This window comes from Cyprinodon tularosa, unplaced genomic scaffold (assembly GCF_016077235.1).
Source record: "Cyprinodon tularosa strain WSP-4 unplaced genomic scaffold, ASM1607723v1 ctg101, whole genome shotgun sequence".
NCBI lineage: Eukaryota > Metazoa > Chordata > Actinopteri > Cyprinodontiformes > Cyprinodontidae > Cyprinodon > Cyprinodon tularosa.
Genome location: NW_024037794.1, coordinates 851005 through 875058, shown reverse-complemented (window position 1 = coordinate 875058; position 24054 = coordinate 851005). Strand labels below are relative to the sequence as shown.

Sequence of the window (24054 nt, the reverse complement as noted above, 5' to 3'; positions counted from 1 at the left end):
GAGAGTGGTGAGAACTGCAGAGAAGATCATCAGGGGCTCCTCTTCCCTCCATAAAAGACATTTCATCCCAGCGCTGTGTGTCCCGAGCCCGTCACATCATAAATGACCCCTCACACCCCCACCATGGACTACCTGCTGCCCTCTGGGAAGAGACTTGGAAGCATTTGATGCAGGTCCAGCAGATTCCACAACAGTTTCTTCCCCACTGCCATAAGACTGCTGAATGTTTTGTAGAATGGATTATTGTATTGTATTTTATTATTATATTTATTAGATTTTATCATTATATATATTTTTAAAAAAAAGTTAGAACTGTAAATTTACAGTCATTTTTACTATTTTTCAAAGCTGCAAGTTTAAAAAGATGAAATTGTCCAGTGAGCTGTTTCCAAACGAAATTTCTTATTGTTTTACACTTGTGTAAACCACATGACAAATAAAATCTGTCTAAAGTCTAAAAAAAGTTTTAAGTCTATTCTGAAGGAAGAGGAAGGGCTTTTATTTTGAAAGAAGGAAGAGGAAGAGCTTTTATTCTGAAAGAAGGAACAGGAAGTTTGATGTCGTAGCTTATTTATTCTACCAATCACCTGCTCGCTTAGTGAAATATGAAAATGGCGGCTCTGTGTAGTGAGTTCGGAGACCTGGCACAAATCAAGAAACAGCTAATATCTGTCATTTCGTTGTGTAAAGAGAGAGGACTCTTGCATAGCGCCAAGTGGTAAGACTGTAACATATGATTATGCCGCTTAATATGATTTTTTTCTTAGCTTAGTTCAGAAAAAGACCCCAAATGAACGCCAGGTATCTCTTGTTAGCTAAATTAGCTCTGCTGATAAACATTACATTGCAGCACATCATAGTAGAGTCCCATTTTTTTTGAAGAGATCACATTGGTTAGCATTAAGTCTATAGTTGTGCTCGCAATTTTTGTCATACAGTGTAGATCTTAATTTCTTATCTTATTTTTCGATGAGTAAACAAACTGGTAACACTAACTCCAACACTGTTTACACCCAGGGCGTCTGAACTGGCGTTTGCTTTGGATCCTCTCCCTAAGGATGATTTACCCGCAGCACCACCATTCACCGAGGTCAGTTACAACCAGGATCTGGATGTAATAGTTTAGAGGAATGATTGGAGCAATAGGGATACGATTTGATTGATTTATTTTCTTTCCATTAAGAGGTTAGCAACTGTCACATCAACAATTTTTTTAGTCTTGAAGACATGTTCCACAAAAAACGTCCAGATGTCTTCTATTTGGTCGCAGCAGTCACCTGTGAAGAAGCACCAAATGAAGAACACTATGCAGTGATTAACTTTTTAAAATGGAGAATACAAAATGGACTGGTATTGGAAAATATCTAGGTTTTATACAGTTTCAACCATCTTAGACCAGCCCACTTAGAGCAGTAATTATATCATGCTTTTAAAAATATGTAAGCAATTTGCATTTAATATAGAAAAAAAAATTCTATATGCTCTATCCAAAACTCCAAAAGTGAAAAAGTTTTAGTTTCACCTGGTTTAATTTCCTAAAAAAATGTTAAGGAACCTTTTGCTATCTGATTATTAGAAGATTTATCAAAAGAATAATTGACAGATTAATCGATTTACAAAATAATCATTAGTTGCAGCCCTAGACTTTCTGAGGACTATCTTACTGTACAGGTTCCTGTTTGCAGTCTTTCTATGCAACAAATTATAGATTATCTGGTCAGCTAAAGTTAAGATAAACCGTGAGTTTTGTACGGTTACAGCTCTAATATGTGATTAAAAAGTGTTCAACATGCAAGAAAAAGCCTCATAGAGTATATACTCACCCTGCTTACTGATTTTTTTTAAGTAACGGTAAATATAAAATCAAATTTAATCATAACAAAGCTTTCTAGAATCAAACTGGGATGAAATTGTGCAGTTATGTGATTGTTTAATATTCTTATATCCTTATCTATGTTTTATACAGGAAGATGCTCAAGACCTGGATGCACTCACACTGGCCAAATCGTACTTTGACCTGAAAGAGTATGACCGCGCTGCTTACTTTCTAAAAGGCTGCTGCAGTCAGAAGGCTTATTTCCTCTACATGTATTCTCGCTATCTGGTAAGGTTCTCTAAATACTCGCTTGAATCGGCTGGATTCATGTGTAAGTTGGATTACCCTGTTTTGGAGGCATTTTATTAAACGTTCTTCTGCTTTTAGTCCGGCGAGAAAAAGAAAGATGATGAGACTGTGGACAGTTTGGGTAAAGACTTTCTAATTTACGCTTATGAGAGCTGAGGAGCTGTTTGTCTGGTTTCCTGTAAACACCATTTGGGTGGGTTTTTTTTGTGTGCGGCGGTGTTTAGGTCCTCTGGAAAAGGGACAAGTGCGCAACGAAGCTCTGCGTGAACTGCGAGTCGAGCTCAGTAAGAAGCACACTGCAAGAGAGCTGGACGGCTTCACCCTATATTTGTAAATGCTTCCTCTGCTACGATGTGCTCACTCATCAGGGATTCAATAAAGAAAAACATGGAGTAAAACCAAATGTTTTTTATGTTTTTGAATGGAAACAGGTATGGGGTGGTTTTACGAAAGCTTGACCTTCTGAAGGAGGCAGTGGAAGTGTTTGTGGAGGCCATTCAAGCTCTTCCTCTTCACTGGGGCGCATGGGTCGAGCTGAGCAACCTCATCACCAATATCGAAATGGTAACAAGAAAGAAATTGTTCATCTCCAGCTAAATAGTTTGTTGTTTCATCTTCTTTATATTTATTTTCTTTTTTTCTTTTTACAGCTGAAGTCCCTTTCTCTCCCTGACTGCTGGATTAAAGACTTCTTCATGGCTCATATGTACACCGAGCTTCAAATGATCAAAGAGGCATTACAGAAATACCAAAACCTCATCGAGGCCGGCTTCTCCAAGAGCACCTACATCATCTCGCAGATCGCCGTAGCCTACCACAACATCAGAGGTTTCCTTTCAAGATGGCTTTAAATGTCAAGAAAAATCCTTTGTGTGTAGGAAGACTAACAGTATTCACTCTGCTTATCAAAGACATCGATCAAGCTTTGACGCTGTTCAATGAGCTGAGGGAGCAAGATCCATATCGCATCGACAACATGGACACCTTCTCTAATTTGCTATATGTCAAAGTAAGTTTCCAGTTTCTAATGTGTCGCCTCAGACTAGAGAATGAATCAGTACGACCAAAGTGGATTTCTAAAATATTCAGGATTCTTTTATTTCTTGGTTTTTGTATCAAATCGGTACTTTGTGTCCTTACAGAGTATGAAACCTGAGTTAAGTTATCTGGCCCATAATCTGGTGGAGATTGATAAGTACAGAGTGGAGACGTGCTGCGTTATCGGTAAGCAATAAGTTAATCCAGTTCATATTACAGCCACCATAATCACCGTCTAATGTTGAGTTTGGTTTCAGAATAATCTTTTAACTTGCTTTATAATCTTGAGTTTGTTACATTGAAACAAGTCAGTATAATTTGAGATTTTATACAACAGGCCAAGAAAAGGTTGTGTAAAATTGTCAAGTGGAAACTAGGGCTGAAACAATCGGGTTAATAGTGATTAATTGATTATTGATTGTTAACTGGAGTATAGAGATTCTAAAACACGTCTTTAGCTGACAGAGTAACCCACTTAGAGCAGTAATTATACCAAAATTGTAAAAAAAAATATGAAAATTTTGCATTTAAGATTAAAAAATCTTTTTTGTCCATCAATACGCTCTATCCAGAATTCATCAAGTGGAAAAGTTTTAGTTTCACCTGGTTTAGTTTAATTTAAAATCTTATTAAAGTAACCTTTTGCTATTAGATTATTAATCCATTAATCAAAAAAAATTATCGACAGATTAATCGATTTGCAAAATAATCGTTTGCTGCAGCCATAGTGAAAACAAAATGCTTAAATTCTAATGCTTAATGCTGAAAATCTGAAATTGTTACACTGTATTTTTGTTTCTTCTGTACTCTGGGAGTTTCTAGATTAGTTAACTGAGACATTCTGTGTATAATAGAACCTCAAATTTTTTTAAACAAGTCATTGAACTGTTAAACTAAGCAGGCTGAACAGTGTGGAGATAATCGAAGGCTGAGCACAGAGGCCCAGAGGTTAGAGACAGCGAGGCAAGAAGAAACCTACAGCTCCCAAACATGTGGAAGAAGATGCTCTGGTTTGATGAGACCATATTGATTATTTTAGCCCTGATGCTGTCAGTTTGTGTAGCAGAACCCTTCATCTTCCCGGATATACTGTTACAGCAGTGAAACATGGTAGTAGCAGCATTATGCAGTGGGAATGGATTCCTGCATCAGGGACAGAAAAGCTGTTTTGAATTAATTAAAATATGGATGATTGGCTACAGATCAAACTATGGAAGAACATGTTTGATGCTGCAGAAAATGTGCAACTGACTAGTTTTATTTAGTACAAGAAAAATCCCCACAATTAACTAGTTTAGATTAAAGCATATTAGCATCCAGGCAGTTGAATCGAAGACCTAATACTTTTCTGTGGCAACAAGGCTTAAAATTACCCCTGATGGACACTCTGCATCTGGTTCCGACTGAGTTTACGAGGAAATATGGTAGAGACCTTCCACAAACCACATCGACACAGTGAGCTAAATTTAAATTAATGTCACACCTTTCATGTTTCTAGGTGTAGGAAATTTAGAAAATCGTGGCAAAGAACTCAAGCTTTCAGCACTTCTCCAGTCTTGGAGACTGACTAAATGCTGCTTCTCCGTGTTTGGTTCTAGTTCTGGCAGGAATTAGAAGACCTGAGTGGTCTGGGAGGTTGATACACTGACAAATTTGTTATTTATCAAAGTGCTCATCCATTCAGTGATTTATATACTAACAGAACAATTTTAAAGTCTATTCTCTTAGCTATAGGGAGCCAGTGGAAGGACTGCAGAACAGGGCTGATGTGCTTTGTCACTACCCCATCCGTACCCTCGGCTCATTTGCACATGTGCATCCAGATATTCATCCAGGTCGCCATAAAGAATGTTTGGTTCTAAAAGTACTTATTTCTATCATTCAATCACTAAAGAATGCTGATACAAATCTTTAAAATATTTGTTATGACTTTGCTTTGACAATTCAATGCTTTTTAAATGTTCTCAGATATGAAGCTTATCTGACATCATTATCGGACATGCTCAGAGTAGTCCAGCAAAATAGGATTAAATCACGATTAACTTAGTTTTTTTTTTTTTTTTTTTTTTTAGTTATTAAAAAGACTTGATTTATCACTGTTGCTTACATTTTATCACTGCTGCACTTTATGGAAATGTATTGAAAACTGTATGAAACAAAATTTCTTTTTGTGTACACTCTGTGTGTACAAAATGATAATAAAGTCTATTTAAGTCTTATTCTTAAATCGAAAGCTGAAAAAGTTAGCTTCTGGAAGTAGCATAGGATCCCATTTCCGTCAAGGACGATTTTAATGCATTTATCTTCTCAGGAAAGACATTATTAACCTTTAATACATTATAGTTTAGTATGCTTACTATTTTTCAGGATGGAAAAATGTAATTTAGGTTTTTTACAAAGTAAAATCGAGGGCGACCTGGATGTGTATCTGGTTGGGCAAATGAGCTGATGGTACGGATGATGCTTCCGGAACGGATCGGGTAGTGACAGTGCTTTATGTTTGGACCAGATGCAGCTGTCTGATGGACTTATTGTTGGTTTGTGATATTTAATTTGGCAAAAGATAAATGGAAAAAAAAACTGACTGAAAATGTTGTTTTTTTTTATTAGCTGTTCCTGCAGTTGAAAATAAGTCTAAACATTATCCTGAAACCAGAAACTCTAATGATAAATGCTCATGGAGGGTTTCTGTTTATTAATGTGTTTGATTTATAGGTAACTATTACAGCTTACGCTCTCAGCATGAGAAAGCGGCTCTGTACTTCCAGCGGGCCCTCAAACTGAACCCCCGTTGTCTTGGAGCCTGGACCCTCATGGGCCATGAGTACATGGAAATGAAGAATACTTCAGCTGCCATCCAGGCCTACAGGTTGGACAACTTTAGTTGCTGTTGGACCTCTCTTACAGGTGTAGAGCTTTAAATATGCAGAGCTGGGTCTGTCTTCCAAAACATTCTCAGAGCTCCTAACTTAACCTGAAGGAGTTCAGGGTGAGTGAGTGATTAAGCTAGCTGCTCAGTGGGACTAAATAAGGAGAGAACTCAAACTTAGATCCTGTTTGTTTGACCGTCACACCCTGTCATAAAAAACATATGCGCTATGAATTACCATTGAAGAAATATTAAATGAGTACAGAGTTTAGATCATGATGACACTTAAGGCTGGTTCACACAGCAATAATTTCACCACTGATAAAAAACAAACCTGGGATACAACAATTTTGGTCGTACAGTGTTCTCTGCAGCCACTCACAGGCGAACAGGCTTCTACAGAATCTTGTTTTTTTTTGTTTTTTTTTGTCATTACATTGTCTCAAGTACAGAGCAACAAAATTAACTCTGTATTTAACTCATCCCCTTAAGGGTTAATGGTCTTTGCTTAGGGAGCCAGAGTGCCAGTCCGTGAACACAGAACCTCAGGATTCCAAGCACAATACCCCCTAACCACTATTTCGCCACTCCCCAAAGCAGGCATTAGCGTAAAGGGTCTTTCCTAAGGACCCACACTGGCAGCTCATCCCCCCGCTGGGATACGACCCCAGGCTTCCTGTTTGCAGGGCGGATGACTACCATTTGAGCTAGCCAGATCTTTCGAGCTAGTGGCTTTATTTGTTGTAATGAGTGGGAAGATATAGTAGTTATAGTAGGAATGTATTAAGCGAGGAAGTACATCTCCAAATTTAATCCATGCCATCTGATCACCAAGATTATGATCCCACCTTTAAATATTCTGGAATTGTTTAGAGCTGTGTTTTTCATACCTGGTCCTTAAGGCACCCTGCTCTGCATGTTTTGGATGTTTCTGAGGTTCAGCAAACCTGATTCAGATGATTGCAGTTCAGCAAAGCCGGATAATCTGCTATCAATTGACAACAGGTGTGTGAAAGCTGGGAAACATTTAAAACATGCAGGGCAGTGTGCCTTGAGGACCAGGTTTGAAAAACACAGGTTTAGAGCATACCAGCAGGCTTTCGCACTGGGAATCTCTAGCGACAGCTGCCCAAGTCGGTCAAACTTTTGGGGAGTTCTTGCAGCATTTCAGTGTCTGAAAATAAATATGTGGTTTTTGGTGGTGGTTAAAAACTACAAATTATTATCTTTAGATGGCAAAGATTGACATTTTAAGTCAGGGGTGGGTAATTCCAGTCCTTTTGCCCTGGTATTCTGTATTTTTTTAGATATTTCCCTGGTCCTCCATGCCTGAATCAAGGAAATAGATGAAGAAGAGGACTCTGGTGAAATTGACAGCGTAATAAAGAGATAATTCCTCCATTTGATTTGATATGTTGGATCTAGGATTCATCTAAAATTTGTAGGATCCTGACCCTGAGGAACTGGCTGCCCTGCACCTGTTTTAAAGGAAAAGTCCGGTCAGCAAGGAATAATCAATGCATCAATATCTATACCTAAAACTAATACATTTGTGGTGATTTAATGAATTTAGCATTAATCAGTAAAAAAAAAAAACAATTTTTGTTGCGATCACTGGGTAAGGGACCTGCCATTTTTGCCCAAATATAGTAACACCTCACTCCTGACATCTGGCAGTGACGTCACTGTGAGGTAAGCTTAGCGCCATTCTCCCCGCTTTACAAGCAAAATCAATGGGAACTAATAGACACATCTGCAAACAACAACATTTATTGAAGATTTCAAGAGGACTTACCCATTGAAATTTGCGAGAGCTATAGTTAAACTGACAATGCCCACGTGAAGGGCAGTTGGATGTTGTAATACTTCGGGTAAAAATGAAATAAAATTAGTTATTTCACCTTTCCAATTCATGATCCTCCGCTGACGGGTTCATCGTTGGATTGCCAACATGAAGAGGGAGGATTTACCATCAAACTTCTGGCCAGAGAAAAAAAACACGTAATATGTAGCCAACATTTCAAAGAAGAATGTTTTCAAGATGACTTGGATAATAGCGCGTAGTGACAAACACAAGATACAGCACCGGGACTTGCTTAACAGCCGATACTGCACCATGATGTCACAAACCGGTAGGTGGCAGTAGTGCTCTTTGACAAACATGGGCAAACATTTCATTTGAATGTGTAAAGCACATTCAAATGAAAATAACTCTTAATTAAAACTAGAGATGTCCCGATCCAGGTTTTTGCACTTCCGATCCGATACCGATATTGTTTTTGGACTTCCGATTCGATACCGATACTGGCCGATACCAGCCTATCCGAGCTTGTATTTAAGTTTAAGTTAAAGTATTTAGCCTTAGTTGTAAGACTCATGTTGAAAAGGGTTTTAGTACTCTTGATAACATCTAGCCAGCTAAATTAGGTGAGATTGAATAAAACACAATGCTTGGTAACAACAAACTTACCTGTTTATTAAGAGATAAACACAAACTGGACAAAATTATGAATAGCAATCTGAAATTGCACAGTGAGCAGTAAAACCGTAAACAGTTAAAGGTGCAAGTATTACTGTAAGTTTTAATAAAAATGCAAAACAGGCACAACTGGTGCAAAATAGTGGAATGGATCGTTTCAATCGGCGAAACTGGAAAATACAGACCGGATAAAAAAAAAAAAAAAACTGGATCGGCAGTCTGGATCGGCATTTTACATGCTTTGCCGATACGCATTTTTTTGCCAATATCGGCGTCCCGATCCGATCCACGTATCGGATTGGGACAAGCCTAATTAAAACACTTATCATTTATTGAACAGTATGTAATAATTTCATATTTGAAGTACCTTCAGAAGTTTGAATTCTGAATGTGACCGGACTTCTCCTTTAAGTTAATGTATGTATGAATTTTTCATTGTTTAATTGTGAAGTAGAGATCAGGGCTTGGATGCAGTTTTTCCCAGCCAGCTTCTGGATCAGCTCGTGATTTTTAGCTATACTGAGGCTGATGCACCATCAACAAAGGTCCTTTAAAGAAAGATTTAAGAAGATTAGATATATTAACTCTGGATTAACAAAACCTAAAGTTTCATGTTAGATCAGTTTCATCCTTTACACGCACTTCAGTTATTTTTACAATTTCAAAAACTGCCTATAATGCCAAGATGATCCTGAAATTAATCTAAAAAAATAAAAATTAATTATGACGCTACAAGAAGCCAACATCTAATTCGATGGACGGAAAAAAGAGGATTAATTACAGTAAGATAGTTAAATATTGTGCCACTCTTACAGGGATAAGGTTGATATTTTCTCCACAGTAATAATTGAGTAATTGTTGAAGTTTTACCCCCCTGTTGAGGTGGGGGATCAGCTCTGTTTCTGCCATCTTTCCTGCTTGAGACTTAGGCTTCTTAAAAGTCCTCCTCACTACTCTTTATAAAAAAATAAAATAAATAGTTTTACTTAAAGTTTACTGCTAGGGGCCTAATTTTTTTTATCTCCTCCCCCAGGCATGCAATTGAAGTGAACAAGCGGGATTATCGTGCCTGGTATGGATTAGGTCAGACATATGAGATCCTCAAGATGCCCTTTTACTGTTTGTATTATTACCGGAAGGCTCACCAGCTCAGGTTTGGATAAAAATCCTTAAAGGGTTGACATTTTCAGACACTCTAAACTCTGCCTCACTGATTTGTTTTTGTTGTTGTTTAGACCCAGCGACTCACGCATGTTGGTTGCACTGGGTGAAAGCTACGAAAAACTATCACAGCAAGTTGAAGCTAAGAAGGTAGACATTTTTTTGTTATCAGCAACTCTTTTAAAATAATTTTTTTGTGTGTTTGAGAGAAATGCCTTCTTCTTCTGTGCAGTGCTACTGGAGGGCTTATTCTGTCGGCGATGTAGAAAAAATGGCTCTACTCAAACTGGCAAAGTAAGCTTTTCTCAACTTTTTGTTTAAAGGCAAACCTAATAAAATAAAAAGATGGATAACTATAAAACATTATTCCCTTTTCCATTTTTATATTGTTGCATCCATTTCTATGCTCCCTCACAGACTTGGTTGATGCAAGGCTTCAATATAAAGGCTAATTATTTTCTACTTACTTTTAATAACAGGTTACTGTATTTATACTAGGGTAGGGCAATTAATTAGATTTGCAATTTAACAAAACACAATTTTCAGATCACAGAGGCACTCCATTTTGGTCACATTACAATTTAGTAGAGTAAGATATTAGGTGATGGTAATATGCTTAAAGGTGGGTTTGTTACTACACACAAAAGGTGAGAAGATGATGTACCAATCCCAGTTTAGGTGAATTGAAGGTGATTTTCCCTGTAATATGTGGTCCCTCCACAGGCTCCATGAGCAGCTGAACGAGTCAGACGATGCTGCTCAGTGTTACATGCTTTACATTCAAGACATTTTCTCATGTGGTGTAAGTATTTTCTCCAAACGGAATATTACTGGTAAGCTTCGAAAAGGGAACATCTTTACTTTGAGCCGCCATCAGGTTTGACTTCTTGCAAGCTGTCTTGTACTGTTAAGCATTAGAACTAATTCTAATTCTTATCTTTTGATGTTTTATTTTTGAATGAGCCGTGTGTATTTTTTCCTATCAGGAACAACCGGAGCATGCGGAGGTGAGCACAGCTCTGCGGTATCTGGGTCAGTATTATTTCAAAAACAAGCTCTATGACGAGGCGGCCCTTTGTGCTCAGCGCTGCTGCGACTTCAATGTGAGTGTTCTAGCAGTCAATGATCGTCTGTCTTGAAGTCCATAATTACACTGAGTTTTTGTTTGATTGCTCTGTAGGCTCGGGAAGAAGGGAAGGCTCTGCTGAGGCAGATCTCGCAGGTCAGAGATCAAATCGAGACGCCTTCAGCTGATCCGTTTGGTACCCTCTCCAACAACAACACACCAGTCAGGAGGGTGTCTCCTCTGAACCTTATCTCCTTTACGCCATGATTTTCACAGTAATTAAAATGGACAATGTAAAGAAGGCATCAAAAATATTTTCTCTTTTTGACTTGATTGTCACTTTATGTATTTGCAGAGAAAAAAAATCTGTTAATTTGATAGAATAAAAACACCAGAACGCATCTTTAAAATGCCAAAGAATATTCATTTTTATTTTGAACAAGAAAATTCCTCAAAATGAAGAAACAAAGCTTGAAACTTTTGGCATGTAGACACAACGATAAAGACAAGACAGAATAGTTTTATAAAATTATTCTAAATATATTTAGACAACACATAGAAAAAAAGCAGGAAGTAAATGGTTCAATTGTAGCTGTGAGTTTTTCCCTTGCAATTAGATGCAGCTTAAATGGATACACTGGTGCCGTCATGCAAATACAAACGTGCACACTTCTGACCTTACAGTCCTTGAGTCATGAGAGAAAATTTTAAGAATTGATTATTTTACTGGCATCAAGTGTAAAACCACTGCACTTCAAAGTGGATAAAAGGAAAAACAAAAGTATAAAGATACCCAGCAATTAGTCCTTACGTAACACCAGAAAGCTTAATTGCAGGCTTTTGAAAGCTCAGTATTTTCCTCTGATGTTGTGTGGGGTGCGGAAGGGGCTGGGAGGTGGGGACGGCTGGCGAGAACGCAAAATTCTTGAATACGGAGTCAAGCTTTCTTCATCAGCCATACGAGTGTTGCATTTACGGGTCGGGGTACGCGTCGGGAACATGGACTGGAAAAAGTGACGTTTCTGTGGCGGATGGTTTTCGGCTTCGCTCGTCGTGGCCGCGCAGCCCCTCTTTTTGCAGGAGCCTGAAGTAGAAGGCACAGCAAAACTCTGCGGCGGCTGGGAGCGCCCTGCTAGCATCTCTGCTTTCTGTCGTAAGTCTGCTTTGACCAGCGTAAGGTCATTCTGAAGCTCCATCAGGATCTGGTTCTGAGAAGAAGTCAGTGGAGAGAGGGTTAGACAGGACCACAGAGGGAGAGGAGGAGGAGGAGGATGAAGCTGGCAATGATTAGATGATAAAAGTGCAACATGCTCCAGCCCAGTTATCACCTGGTGAGGATGTTAGAATCCTAATTTCAGTTTAAAAGCTGGTTTGCAACCAGTGTTAGAAAGCAAAAGGGGGAAAAAAAGAATATTTCAAAATGAGAAAGGAAACAAACTGTTTACATCATAATCAGAACATAAAATGAAATTTCACAATTCAATAAAAAAAAAAAGAAAAAGATTACATTACAGATTTCAAGTGTTAAATATGTTTGATTCTAGATCAGCTAATAGAAAATAACAGAGGGCCCCAAATTAGGATTGACTACAAAAACTGTATTGAAAATAATTATAGGTCTTACACAAAATTCTACTTTAAGGGAAGTATTTTGTATTATTAGCTGTAAGCCATTATCCTCCAAACAAAGAAATAAATGCATCTCTCTGTATCTCCTAATATGAAAATATGACTTCTGGATATAATGATTGAAATAAGCTTTGAAATGAAATAAGCTTTTTCCATGTATGATATGGTAGAATTGTCTCTAAAAAGCCTTGAGATGACACTTTTTTTGAATTGTGCTATATAAGTAAACTGAATTGAAAGCCTTATTCACCAATATGTATCTGTAGTTACACTAATATAGATTGGGTTAATTTTCGAAGATCTTTTACAGTGTGCCTACTTACCTGTTTGGCTAGTGTCTCATCTGCAGCTGTAAGTGTCTGGCGCAGCCTCTCTGCTCCTGTATTGCGGCAACAAGCTCTTTCACTAGACTGCAGGTCCACTCCCAGCTTCTGGAGATCCTGGCGCAGCTGCCGCAGGTTCTGTTGGGAGGGGGAAGCGTATTCTTAGCGCCTTTTAGAGGGAAGACAATCATAAAAAAAAACAAAAAAAAAACGTCTTTGTAGCGGTGCCCGAGTTACTGACCCGCTGACCCTCCTGCAGCTTGCGATCAGCTGAGGTGGTGAGGACGCCGGCTGAACCCGGTACCTCCAGCTTCATCCTCAGCATTTCCATCTCTGCACAGGCAAACAGAATGTCTTAATAGTATACTAACACCAACACGACTTAAACATCACTGAGGTCAGACTATACCCTGGGTCTTGGTAAGAAGCTCAGCGCGACACTGGTCCAGCTCACTGCGCAGTCTGCCCACTTCTGCCTGAACCGAAAGGCGGAGAGAACGCCGCGGCTCCTCAGAGTCTACGCCTGGGGCCGTTATGGGCCGGACATCTTCCTTCTTTCTCTTTTCTTCAAGAGCAGCACTCAGTTCTTCAATCTCCTGATCACGTTCCTACGAGGCGATCAATTTAATGGATCAAAACGTTTCCTAACAGTCTATAGACCTAATCCACAAGCTTTAAATTCAATAAAGCATTTATTTTCTGTAAAACCATTAAAATCACTGAAAGCCAACTAAATCTTACCTTCAGCTGCTGGTTGTAGTATTTCTTTAGATGTTTCTCCAGAATACTTAGTTTGTTCTCATAATTCTGCTCAATCAGACCTTTCTCAACCTCTAAGGTCTCCCTGTTGGATAGAAGATGTTGCACTTATCACCACATTCCAGCACAGCATTTGATACCTTCATGTACCTCTTTAATATCAAGCAGATTTTCTTCATCTTAATGTAACACAGAATTAACCGTTAGAGTTAACCTCAACTCAAAATCAGTTTTTAACAGTACAAAACATTTAACAGAAATGGATTGTTATCAACCATTATGGACCGATTCAAAGATCTTGGGCTTAAGAAATCCAACTTAAATTATTTTACAATAATAGTTTGTGAAGCCTATTTTGTCTGTAAGAACTACTAAAGAAAAAAATATATAGAATGTAAAGGCCTCGAAACAAGTTTCAAACTTATCTAAGAAGATATTAGAACAAGAAAAATATATAATTTTAATTTTATAGAAAATAAATGTAAAAAAAAAAAAAAAAAACCCAAAACATTAAAGCTTTAAACAGAAGAAGTAAAATTCAATGAGGTAAATGTCAATTGAAGGATGTCGATGCATTAAAAAATGCAGAAAATTGAAAGTTGGGTCACAACTTTGCTATCAAGGTTGGTGTGACCACTTTATCCAATCTTTCATTTTGACCCCTGTGGTGTGATTGTTTAGATTCAAACTAAAAAGATAAAGACAAAGCATACATACGCAAAGTCCTCTTTCATTTTTGTGATGACTTCCATCATTTCTGAGTGGACCTCCAGTCTCACTTTAGCTTCCAGGGCTTTTTTTTCCTCCCGCTCACGCCAAACTCCTTTCCTCAGGACCTCGATGGCTCGCAGTAGAGACTAAACAACACAAAGTTACCAGGTATATTAATGGAAACTCTTTGGGCTTTAGATATTAGAGGCAGTTTTCACATCACACATTTAAATCACCTTAAAATTCAACAAAAAACCGTAATTAAACTTCAGTTAATGGGACTGAGCTCAGCTCTTGGCTTTGCTAAACAGATAAATATCATCTTATTTAAGAATAAAAAACAATGGCCGACATTACATCTACATCCAATTGGGTGATATCTCCATCTTCGACATCACTTTCATCTTCCTCCTCCTCTTCTATGAGGGTGCTCTCATTGCAGTTTGCCGCAGGCTCTCGGAGCAGGGACAGGATGTAGGCCACTCTGGTCTTTGTGGACGGTCCATGGACAAGCTGAAATTAAACCAGGTTAAGTTGATGAAGATTTCTCTTAACATGTTACAGAAAATGCAGCTGGCATTTAAAATGTCAGATGTTTAAGCATTAGGTTGATGAAAACACACTCTACTTTTGAAACCAGCCAACTTTGCACCATAACTAAGAACTTCCACACCAAAGAGTGTTATCACCTGTGTAGCTATAGCAGAGAATTTGAGGGCCTGAAGGGTCTCGTCGTAGATTGAGGCGCATGGATTGATGTTGACCACCATGCAGGAGGTCCCTCTGCCACAGAAGAAGCCCTGTAGGACACGGGTCAGTTTGCTGTCCCTGAAGGGCACCACCTGAGGTGGTCTTGACCTGTCAAGGAATTTTAGATAATCATCTTAGTCAAAAACCCAATTGATCATTTTATCCCTCATATTTAGCCTTCCTCACGCACTTGTTGTTCTGGTTGTGTCTCAAAGCGGCGATGCAACGCCCCAGCGTCATGAGGGAGGTGTTGATGTTGCTGGCCTCCTTCATCCTCTCACCGACTCGCTGCTCTTTACAGCGCTCAGACCCGGCCAGATCACATACTGCCAATCTACAAACAATACAACTTTTAGATTCACTACTACAAGCTATATTAAAAAACAAAATGGATGAAAACGTACTCGCTGATGTGCATGGCCTGGTCTAAACTGGCTTCAGGGTGAACATGAAGAACACGGATGGAGAAGATGCTGTGGCTAAATAAGAAATAGAGATTGACAAGAAAAAAAAAAACCATCAAGTACAATTCAAATAAAACAGTGGAGCTCAGTCTAAAGAAAGTTTTAAGAAAGAAAGGGGCGGCATGCTCCAACCTCCTGCTGGAGTTTTGGTTTAGATGAGTGCTGGCGAAGCTCTGGTTACGACGCCCAGCCTTCAGGATCCTCCACGCCTCCTCAGCACTGCGAATCTGGATCCAAGTCAGATCTATGACACAAAAAGGAGAAAGATCCCTTAAACCAAAACAGTGGAGCTAAAACACAGAACAAAAACTGTTAGAAGGCTTAAATCTAACACATTGTAATACATTAACTAAAAACATCCACTAAAGTTATTCTTCCAAAAGAGTCAGAATGACCTTTGACGTAGGGGTTTCCCTGCTTGTCATCACTGAGTCGCAGAGTTACCCTTTTTCGGGGTTGCTGGGAGGGTGAAGCATCCAGAAGGTCATACAGAAACTCATTGTAGATCTCATAGAAGGAGACCCAGATGGAAAACTGCACCCCTTCTTCCAAATCGCCGCCTCCACTGAGAGAAAGGCTGTCGGGATCCAGGCACACGCTGTCCGTTTCTGTAGATAGAGAGGGAGTATCCACCAGTTATGTTTTTTTTAATAGCTGATTTTGCAGGGAAGCAAACAACATAGTTTATGGTTTTATTTCATACGAACTCCATGTGTTTATCTTTAAACAATAAACTACCTAAATACTTCATAAAAAAAAAACTTCAGAGACAGATTTCTGAGCTTTTGTCTGACCTTCCAGCTGAGTGGCAGTGTGACTGATGGAAGACAGTCCTCCAATGCCGCTGTCCCAGATGGTGGTGTTACCATCTCGACGAGTGGTTTGAAATTCGTCCTGTAACAAATCACAACAGGTCATTAATTTTAATACCTGCCTAACCGTTTTTTCATTAAAAACCTTTAAAAATCCCCTCATCATTGCCACTGAAGTGGAACAGCTTTATAAGTACCTCAGCATCCTGCTACATCACCTCTGATGCACAAAAGCTAGAAATCGCAAAGCAATCAGGGATTTTGCAAAGAAGGTCAGTTTCTGGCTATGGCTAAGGAGGAGAGATAGGGGATGGGGGCCTAACACCTAGGGCATCAATAAGGGGTTGGTAGGGAGAGATCCCTGCCATCGCTCCTCCACCAAGAGTACTGGGGGTTAAAGGAGCGGAAGATCCATGACTGGTGGTCCCCAGTTGATGACCCGCTAAAGCCCAGGAGTGTACAAGGCCCACTTGTTCAAGGCACTGGTGGAGATGCCTCAGGCAGCAATGCCCAGCAAGTAGAACATCAACCTCTCTTTTTAATTCAATTACATATCTGAGTAATCTGCCCGAGTTTTACTGTCAGAGCAGCAGCCCCTCCCTGTCCAGTGAAAAAGAGCATCTGGATGACAGCAATGCAAGAACTTCAAATCCAGGAGGCACCTATGTTGGCGCTCGTAAAAACCCACTTTCTCTGATCAACGGGTGGTGGTTGGACAGACGGCGTTGATTCCAGCTACAAGTTAAGATGAATAAATGGCTCTTTTAGTAGAATCTTTGTTTTAAGGTGTTTATGTACTTTTAGTTGCCCAGACAGTTCTCAGACTTTGCTAAGCCTACAGATGTAAAGTGGCAGCAACACGAAACAAGCGACACTGATAAGAAAGTCAGCTTTGCTCCGACGGAAGAAAAGAAGCTATATTTCATGACAAATGAAATCCCATGTAGTGCTATAGACATCTTTTTATCATAAAGCTTCCTATAGGGGACATAATAAGGGCAGAATAATATACAACTTTTAAGTACATTTGTTCAACAGGATAAAGGCAACAATTTTTTTTTTTACAAAGTCAAGCAAAAAGAGGCAAAAGTATCTAGATCAATAATATCAATCCCAGGAACAAAATACTGAAATAAAATACATTTTGGCAAGCTGTAAACATATTTTCACTGGAACTGTATTCATTGTTGGAAGGTTCAAGATCATTTTATGATCAATTGTTACAAACATATCTTACCTCTTTGAGTAGGGAGTTCCGCCGGATTTCCTCTGCCTTGATCTCACCGGTGTCCAGCTGCCTCACATCCTGATACATGACCGGCTTCAGATCCATAGCACCATAGAGACGACCCTGCAGCTTCCTGAACAGAGACACCAAAGCTCGCGGCAACAGGCCAGCCTCTCGACTGTTTCCTGAAGAGAAAGCGTTTCAGTTTGAAGCTCTGAATTTAAGTAATTTGACTGATTAGTCAATCAGCACATTTACATTAAAGAGCTCATGCACCTTGAACTGTGTAAGTCTTTCCAGAGTTAGTGACGCCATAAGTGTAGAGGAGCCTGTTTTCTCCCCTAAGAACGTCATTCACCATCCTCTTCATTGTTCCCTCATAGAACTGTTGCTGAGTTGTTTCTGGACCAAATATCTATGAAGGGAAATGGATAGATTTAGTATTAAGATCAGCCAGTTTTTAAATAACAGTATGTTAATCAAAAGAGTCCAGTCTCTATCCACATCTTAGTTATTAAAGAGGTCATAGAATGCAAACCCAGTTTACATTGTTATAGATGAATAACAATAGTTCAGTGGGTGAAATGGACGTACAGAGAACTTAGAACCCCATCGACACCTCATTTCTCTGGAAATCTCATAATTCTAAACTTCCACAATTAAACGGGCAAATCCAAACGAAGCCCAGAGTTGACGTCATCTCGGGGATGTTGCCTTATTTGGTTCTGGCCTGTACTTTTGTCACACCCTGAAATTGATATACAGCCCAGCCCACTGGTTCACTGGACCAAGAACATGAATAATGGTCATGAAGATGTAAGACACTAGTTTAGCTATTTAGCCTACAGTTGTATTTACTTCTACAAGAATTAGAAAGCAGGCAGTTTCTCTGAGCCAGGACCACTGGCGTAAATGCAGTGTTTCAGGCTGCTCGGAGAAAGGGGATATTTTTCCACAGTCCTCCCAAGGATCCGAAGACTCGACAGGCATGGATTATTTTTGTCTATCAGAAGATCCCTGCAAAGTTTGATGCTCAGCTGTTCATTTGCTTGAAGCATTTTACTGAAGACAGCTTTCAAAATCTTGGACAGTTCAAAGCAGGAAGGCTTGGTTCGAATGCCCGGTGTGTTTCAACTACGTGTTGCACTGTAGTCAACCAAAATTCCGGATGATTTTGAAATTCCCCCTGACGTTTCTTTTCAGGTATGAAAAGAAGACATGTCGGGGAAAAAAAAAAAAAAAAAGAGGACGTCTGGTCACACTACCATATCAACAATGTCGATGTTTCACTGAGTCAGTGCTTGTTGTTTTGATGAGTCTTTGTTCAGCAGCTTCGATCGTTGTAAACTAGGGCTGAGCGACTTTGGAAAAAAAATCTAATTGCGATTTTTTTATCTTAACATTGCGATTTAATGCGATTATTTCGGTTTAATTTCTCACGTCTTCTTAAACATATACAAACAAATCTGTTTCATAATAATTAGATTGATTTAAACTTTAAATCAATCTAAGTATTATGAAACAGATTTGTTTGGTCACTATACTGACGGGCATCATGTCTTTCGCTATAAACTCCGTTATTGCCAGAGTTATTTCAGTGTGCCGTTTCACATTTTGTTCGTAAGGAGTAACACTTTCAAACAGTTCGGTCAGTGATCCCTGTCGGGTGGTACTTTGCTTAATTGACGTTCAGGCACTGCTAGTTGCCATTCTAGCCATGCAACTATCATACAGAGCCTTGTGGCGATTTTACAAGTGTTTATAAAGGTTCGTCGTGTTATCTTGTGAGGTAGCAACAATAGCAAGGCATGTCCGGCACAACACGTGACGTTGCGCAGCGTCTTCTTTTTTAAAGCCAAAATAATGCCACAGAAGTGACTTACTGTTCCTCTTTGGTACCAGACCTTCAGTTGTTTCAGTTTTTGTCCAGCCTGAGGCCATTGTTCAGCAGGTTAGTTGTGGATGATATAGTTTCCCTCCGTATTACTTTGCTAAAGCGTCACCCCCATCACACGACCAGTCAAAGCTCTTCCTTTGCGGTTAGAAAATGTCATTTTATCCTATCGCGATATTGTTGCAAATGCAATTAATCGTTCAGCCCTATTGTAAACCAACCAATCAGAGCACAGATCATCTAAATATTCACGAGCATACCATAAAAGGAAGAAAACCTGTATTTTTATTCTAGGGCTTTTAACCAGGCTTACATTAGGGATCATAGAACAGCAAATATGCCAATTTCAGCCCAACCAATGTTACACATCCTATTCAGAGACCTTAAGGACCAGCACCAAATACTCTATATAATCATTCTATGACCCCTTTAAGAAAAACAGGCAACACCGTGATTCTCCTACCTTTGAGAAACTGAACTTGTGAACGTTCGGGGTAATGCCTCTCTCTGCTGCCCTCATGTTCTGAGAGTCAGTTGGTGCTTTGAGCAGCAATGTCTCTTCGTCCTGGATAGCCACACATCCCTAGAAAAAAGTGGAGGAAAAAATAAATGTTTTTTTTGTTAGAGACAAGAAAAAAAAAAAAAAAAAAATCAGACAATAGCTACAAACATTAGATTGTCCTACCTGCTCCTCTCCTTTTTCTGAGTCAGTGAGTGGGCGAATGCGCAGAAAAACTTTCACCTTTTCAGAGGACCTCTCATCAGGGCTGCCAGGTTTCACAGCAACTTTCTATAGAGAATAAAAGATAATAGGCTTTCCAAAACTAATACTTTATTTTAGTTACCTTATTTCCATAAAAAATTAGTTTAGATGAAATAAAGATACAAACATGTAAAATGAAGTTTTTCTTTAACATTTTACTGACACAAATTAGGGACAGTGTGTGACAAATATTCTGCCAAAGAATAATAGCATCACATAAAAATGAAAGCGATGTCATAGCTTAGAATTAGAAGTTTATTAATACCCGATGAGAGATACCATGTTAAGTCGCCATTTTTAATTAGAGTAGCTGAAAGGGGACAAAATGTTTTATCCTTATGCATTTTTACCTGTATCATGTTGTCAATGGCAGAGGATTTTAAAACAAGCAAAAATAACTGTAGAGGATTCTACCTTGCACTTTCTATTGCAATGGAGGGCCATCCAAACCAAAAAGAAAGAAAAACGTAATAACTTAAAGAAAACAAGAATCTACATTGGTGCAGCTTTCATCCAATGGAGATCCTTTATGAGGCAGAAGGGCGACAAAGGTTGCAGCCTTTCTGCAGGACAGGTAAAGTAATTTAATAAAAGGTACCATTCTGTCTTTTCTTATTTACCAGACCACTAGTGCCCCAGTAGATGTATGTAAATCTTACACAGTGTCCCTTTTTATATCAATAAGAGTGTGACAAGAAGGAAAAAACAAAAACATGCTTTTGTGGAGTCTCACCGTCTGTGTGATGGTTGGCCTGGTTTCAAGCCCAGGAGAAATGACAGAGATCTCAGTTAGACGTGGCCTTGCCATGCCTCCATGCTCTGCTGCTGTGGACTCAAACACAGCCATTTCCTCCTCACCATCTGAGTAACCTCCATATGGGGAAGACAAGCACTGAGCCATGCTTTCCTGTAGCTGCAAATAGTCATGAATTTGTTTGGGATGAGAGCTGGGATGTGAAAATACATGCTCCTCTACATTTGCATGATGACTAATGCCAAACCCTTTTTTTTAATTCATTGTATTAAGGCAGATTTATTGACCTAAGAGAACATGATCTAATCAGGCTGCATCTTGTTGGAAAAACATTCTAAGCTCCTGATGTAAAGTGAGAGCAGAAAATGGAAAACAGGCTAAACTAGTTTTTTTTTTCTCCAAAAAACAAATAAAACCCGTCTACTTAATAATCTTTTAACTCACAATCCTAGACGTATTCTAAATTATACAAAACAGATTAGCCGACACTTCACATCTCTTTCGTTTGCTTTAAGATGTGTTTAGATTAAATAGAAGATCGCTTTTTTTTTTATTCAAATGCGGTGCCGAAGCTGTAGCGGCATCTAGCGGCAGGAGAGTGTACTGCATAGCAGAACTTTTTCCCTCCTCGCTTTTGTAAATGTTTTAAGGTTATTACCATTAGTGACATGAACACAATGATAGTTATAAAGGTCGGGTAAGGGAGACCTCCTGCAAAGTGTTAATAATACATTTTCTTTATTGTGCTATGCTAGGATAAACATTAACCCGCGAGCCTCAAGATGTGTTTAACCGTGTATTTTATGTTCCGCAAATTGTTGAAACAACAGGTTCATTACGCTGGACATTTAAATACACTTGCAAATATACATATATATATGTTACTTTAGTTACTGGAAACTATTTACATCAAAGTGGCACATATATCTAAAAGCTATTTCTCCGAGGTGACATATGAATTCGTATTAAACAAATGACCCACCTTTAAAGCAAAGGTCTCCGATTAATTTCCAGAATTTCCTTTCAATTTCTTCAATTAGTTTATATAAAAACAATAAAACGGTTCGATTTAGGAACAGTCCGTTTCTCTATAAAGCCCAGGCTCCCTGTCCTCGCCAGCGGACTGGTTCTAACTGAAACCGTTTAGTTTTTGAACTGTGCGTTTCCGCAGCTTAGCGACTCTCTGATTGGCTGACGGCTTTCTTCTTCTTCTTCTCTTTCTTTATTAATGTATAGAAATACCTTCGTAGTACATACCGCCCCCTACCGTACAAGAATATGTAACGGCTGCGTTGTTTTCAGCTGAGTATTGTGTAAATACAGGTGCTGGTCATAAAATTAGAATATCATGAAAAAGTAGATTGATTTCAGTAATTCCATTTAAAAAGTGAAACTTGTATATTATATTCATACATTACATACAAACTCATATATTTCAGATGTTTATTTTGTTTAATTTTGATGATTACAAATGACAACAAATGAAAATCTCAAATTCATCATATCAGAAAATTAGAATATTACTGAAGACCAATAAAAACAAAGGATTTATAGAAATGTTGGCCAACTGAAAAGTATGAACATGAAAAGTATGAGCATGTTCAGCACTCAGTATTTAGTTGGGCCTCCTTTGGCCTGTATTACTGCAGCAATGCGGCGTGGCATGGAGTCGATCAGTCTGTGGCACTGCTCAGGTGTTATGATAGCCCAGGTTGCTCTAATAGTGGCTTTTAGCTCTTCTGAATTGTTGGGTCTGGTGTATTGCATCTTCTTCTTCACAATACCCCATAGATTTTCTATGGGGTTAAGGTCAGGAGAGTTTGCTGGCCAATTAAGAACAGGGATACCATGGTCCTTCAACCAGGTACTGGTAGCTTTGGCACTGTGTGCAGGTGCCAAGTCCTGTTGGAAAATGAAATCTGCATCTCCAAAAAGTTGGTCAGCTGCAGGAAGCATGAAGTGCTCTAAAACTTCCTGGTATGTGGCTGCGTTGACCCTGGACCTCAGAAAACACAATGGACCAACACCAGCAGATGACATGGCACCCCAAACCATCACTGACTGTGGAAACTTTACACTGGACTTCAAGCAACGTGGATGAAGTGCCTCTCTTCTTTTCCTCCAGACTCTGGGACCTTGATTTCCAAAGGAAATGCAAAATTTACTTTCATCAGAGAACATGACTTTGGACCACTCACCAGCAGTCCAGTCCTGTTTCTCTTTAGCCCAGGCAAGACGCTTCTGACGCTGTCTGTGGTTCAAGAGTGGCTTGACACAAGGAATGCGACAGCAGAAACCCATGTCTTTCATACGTCTGTGTGTGGTGGTTCTTGAAGCACTCACTCCAGCTGCAGTCCACTCTTTGTGAATCTCCCCCACATTTTTGAATGGGTTTTGTTTCACAATCCTCTCCAGGGTGCGGTTATCTCTCTTGCTTGTACACTTTTTTCGACCACATCTTTTCCTTCCCTTCGCCTCTCTATTAATGTGCTTGGACACTGAGCTCTGTGAACAGCCAGCCTCTTTAGCGATGACCTTTTGTGTCTTGCCCTCCTTGTGCAAGGTGTCGATGGTCGTCTTTTGGACAACTGTCAAGTCAGCAGTCTTCCCCATGATTGTGTAGCCTATAGAACTAGACTGAAAGACCATTTAAAGGCTTTTGCAGGTGGTTTGAGTTAATTAGCTGATTAGAGTGTGGCACCAGGGGCCATCAATTTTGAACCTTTTCACAATATTCTAATTTTCTGATATGATGAATTTGAGATTTTCATTTGTTGTCATTTGTAATCATCAAAATTAAACAAAATAAACATCTGAAATATATGAGTTTGTATGTAATGTATGAATATAATATACAAGTTTCACTTTTTAAATGGAATTACTGAAATCAATCTACTTTTTCATGATATTCTAATTTTATGACCAGCACCTGTAAATAATGACCTACCTGTAATCTCATAATTATCACGTCTTCTGTTCTATTTTGGCCTCTTAAGTTCTTCATTACTATTTTTATTTAAGTCCCTTTCCATTTCTTATCTTCATTCCACATTTTCTGCTAGACTTATAACTGTTTCCTTTTCATTATTGTTTTAGCAATACATTTCCCCCCAAAAATATGTAATGTTATTCCCTTCCCTCAAGCCTTTTAAGCCAGTCATGAGCTGGTTATGCACCTATCAAAAACTTTGTAGCCATACCACCCTTGTGCAGTTCTAAACAAACTATG

The 24054-nt window shown here is 39.0% G+C and overlaps 2 protein-coding genes across 3 annotated transcripts; one reads left to right on the top strand and one right to left on the bottom strand.

Moving 5' to 3' along the window:
• The first annotated feature begins 557 nt into the window (after window positions 1–557).
• Window positions 558–11148, top strand: cdc23 (CDC23 (cell division cycle 23, yeast, homolog)). The gene is made up of 16 exons (XM_038277596.1): window positions 558–718; window positions 1018–1090; window positions 1967–2104; window positions 2204–2246; window positions 2350–2455; window positions 2557–2689; window positions 2776–2953; window positions 3037–3134; window positions 3268–3349; window positions 5879–6032; window positions 9545–9664; window positions 9747–9822; window positions 9905–9966; window positions 10396–10474; window positions 10659–10775; window positions 10853–11148. Exons 1-16 carry the CDS (start codon window positions 606–608, stop codon window positions 11003–11005), a joined length of 1725 nt encoding a protein of 574 aa, XP_038133524.1. The 5' UTR covers window positions 558–605; the 3' UTR covers window positions 11006–11148.
• Window positions 11142–21976, bottom strand: kif20a (kinesin family member 20A). 2 transcript variants are annotated; one of them, XM_038277574.1, is made up of 19 exons: window positions 21808–21976; window positions 20805–20984; window positions 19994–20098; window positions 19772–19891; window positions 17691–17829; window positions 17424–17599; window positions 16169–16268; window positions 15770–15982; window positions 15507–15618; window positions 15315–15389; window positions 15101–15244; window positions 14850–15018; window positions 14518–14673; window positions 14167–14306; window positions 13432–13534; window positions 13100–13298; window positions 12932–13023; window positions 12691–12828; window positions 11587–11946 (listed from the first exon to the last, which is right to left on the bottom strand). In XM_038277574.1, exons 2-19 carry the CDS (start codon window positions 20970–20972, stop codon window positions 11587–11589), a joined length of 2709 nt encoding a protein of 902 aa, XP_038133502.1. In that variant the 5' UTR covers window positions 20973–20984; window positions 21808–21976. The 2 variants fall into 2 exon arrangements, with proteins under 2 accessions (XP_038133509.1, XP_038133502.1); XM_038277581.1 differs by lacking the exon at window positions 21808–21976 and having other exon boundaries at window positions 11142–11946; window positions 20805–20972.
• Window positions 21977–24054: the final 2078 nt, after the last annotated feature.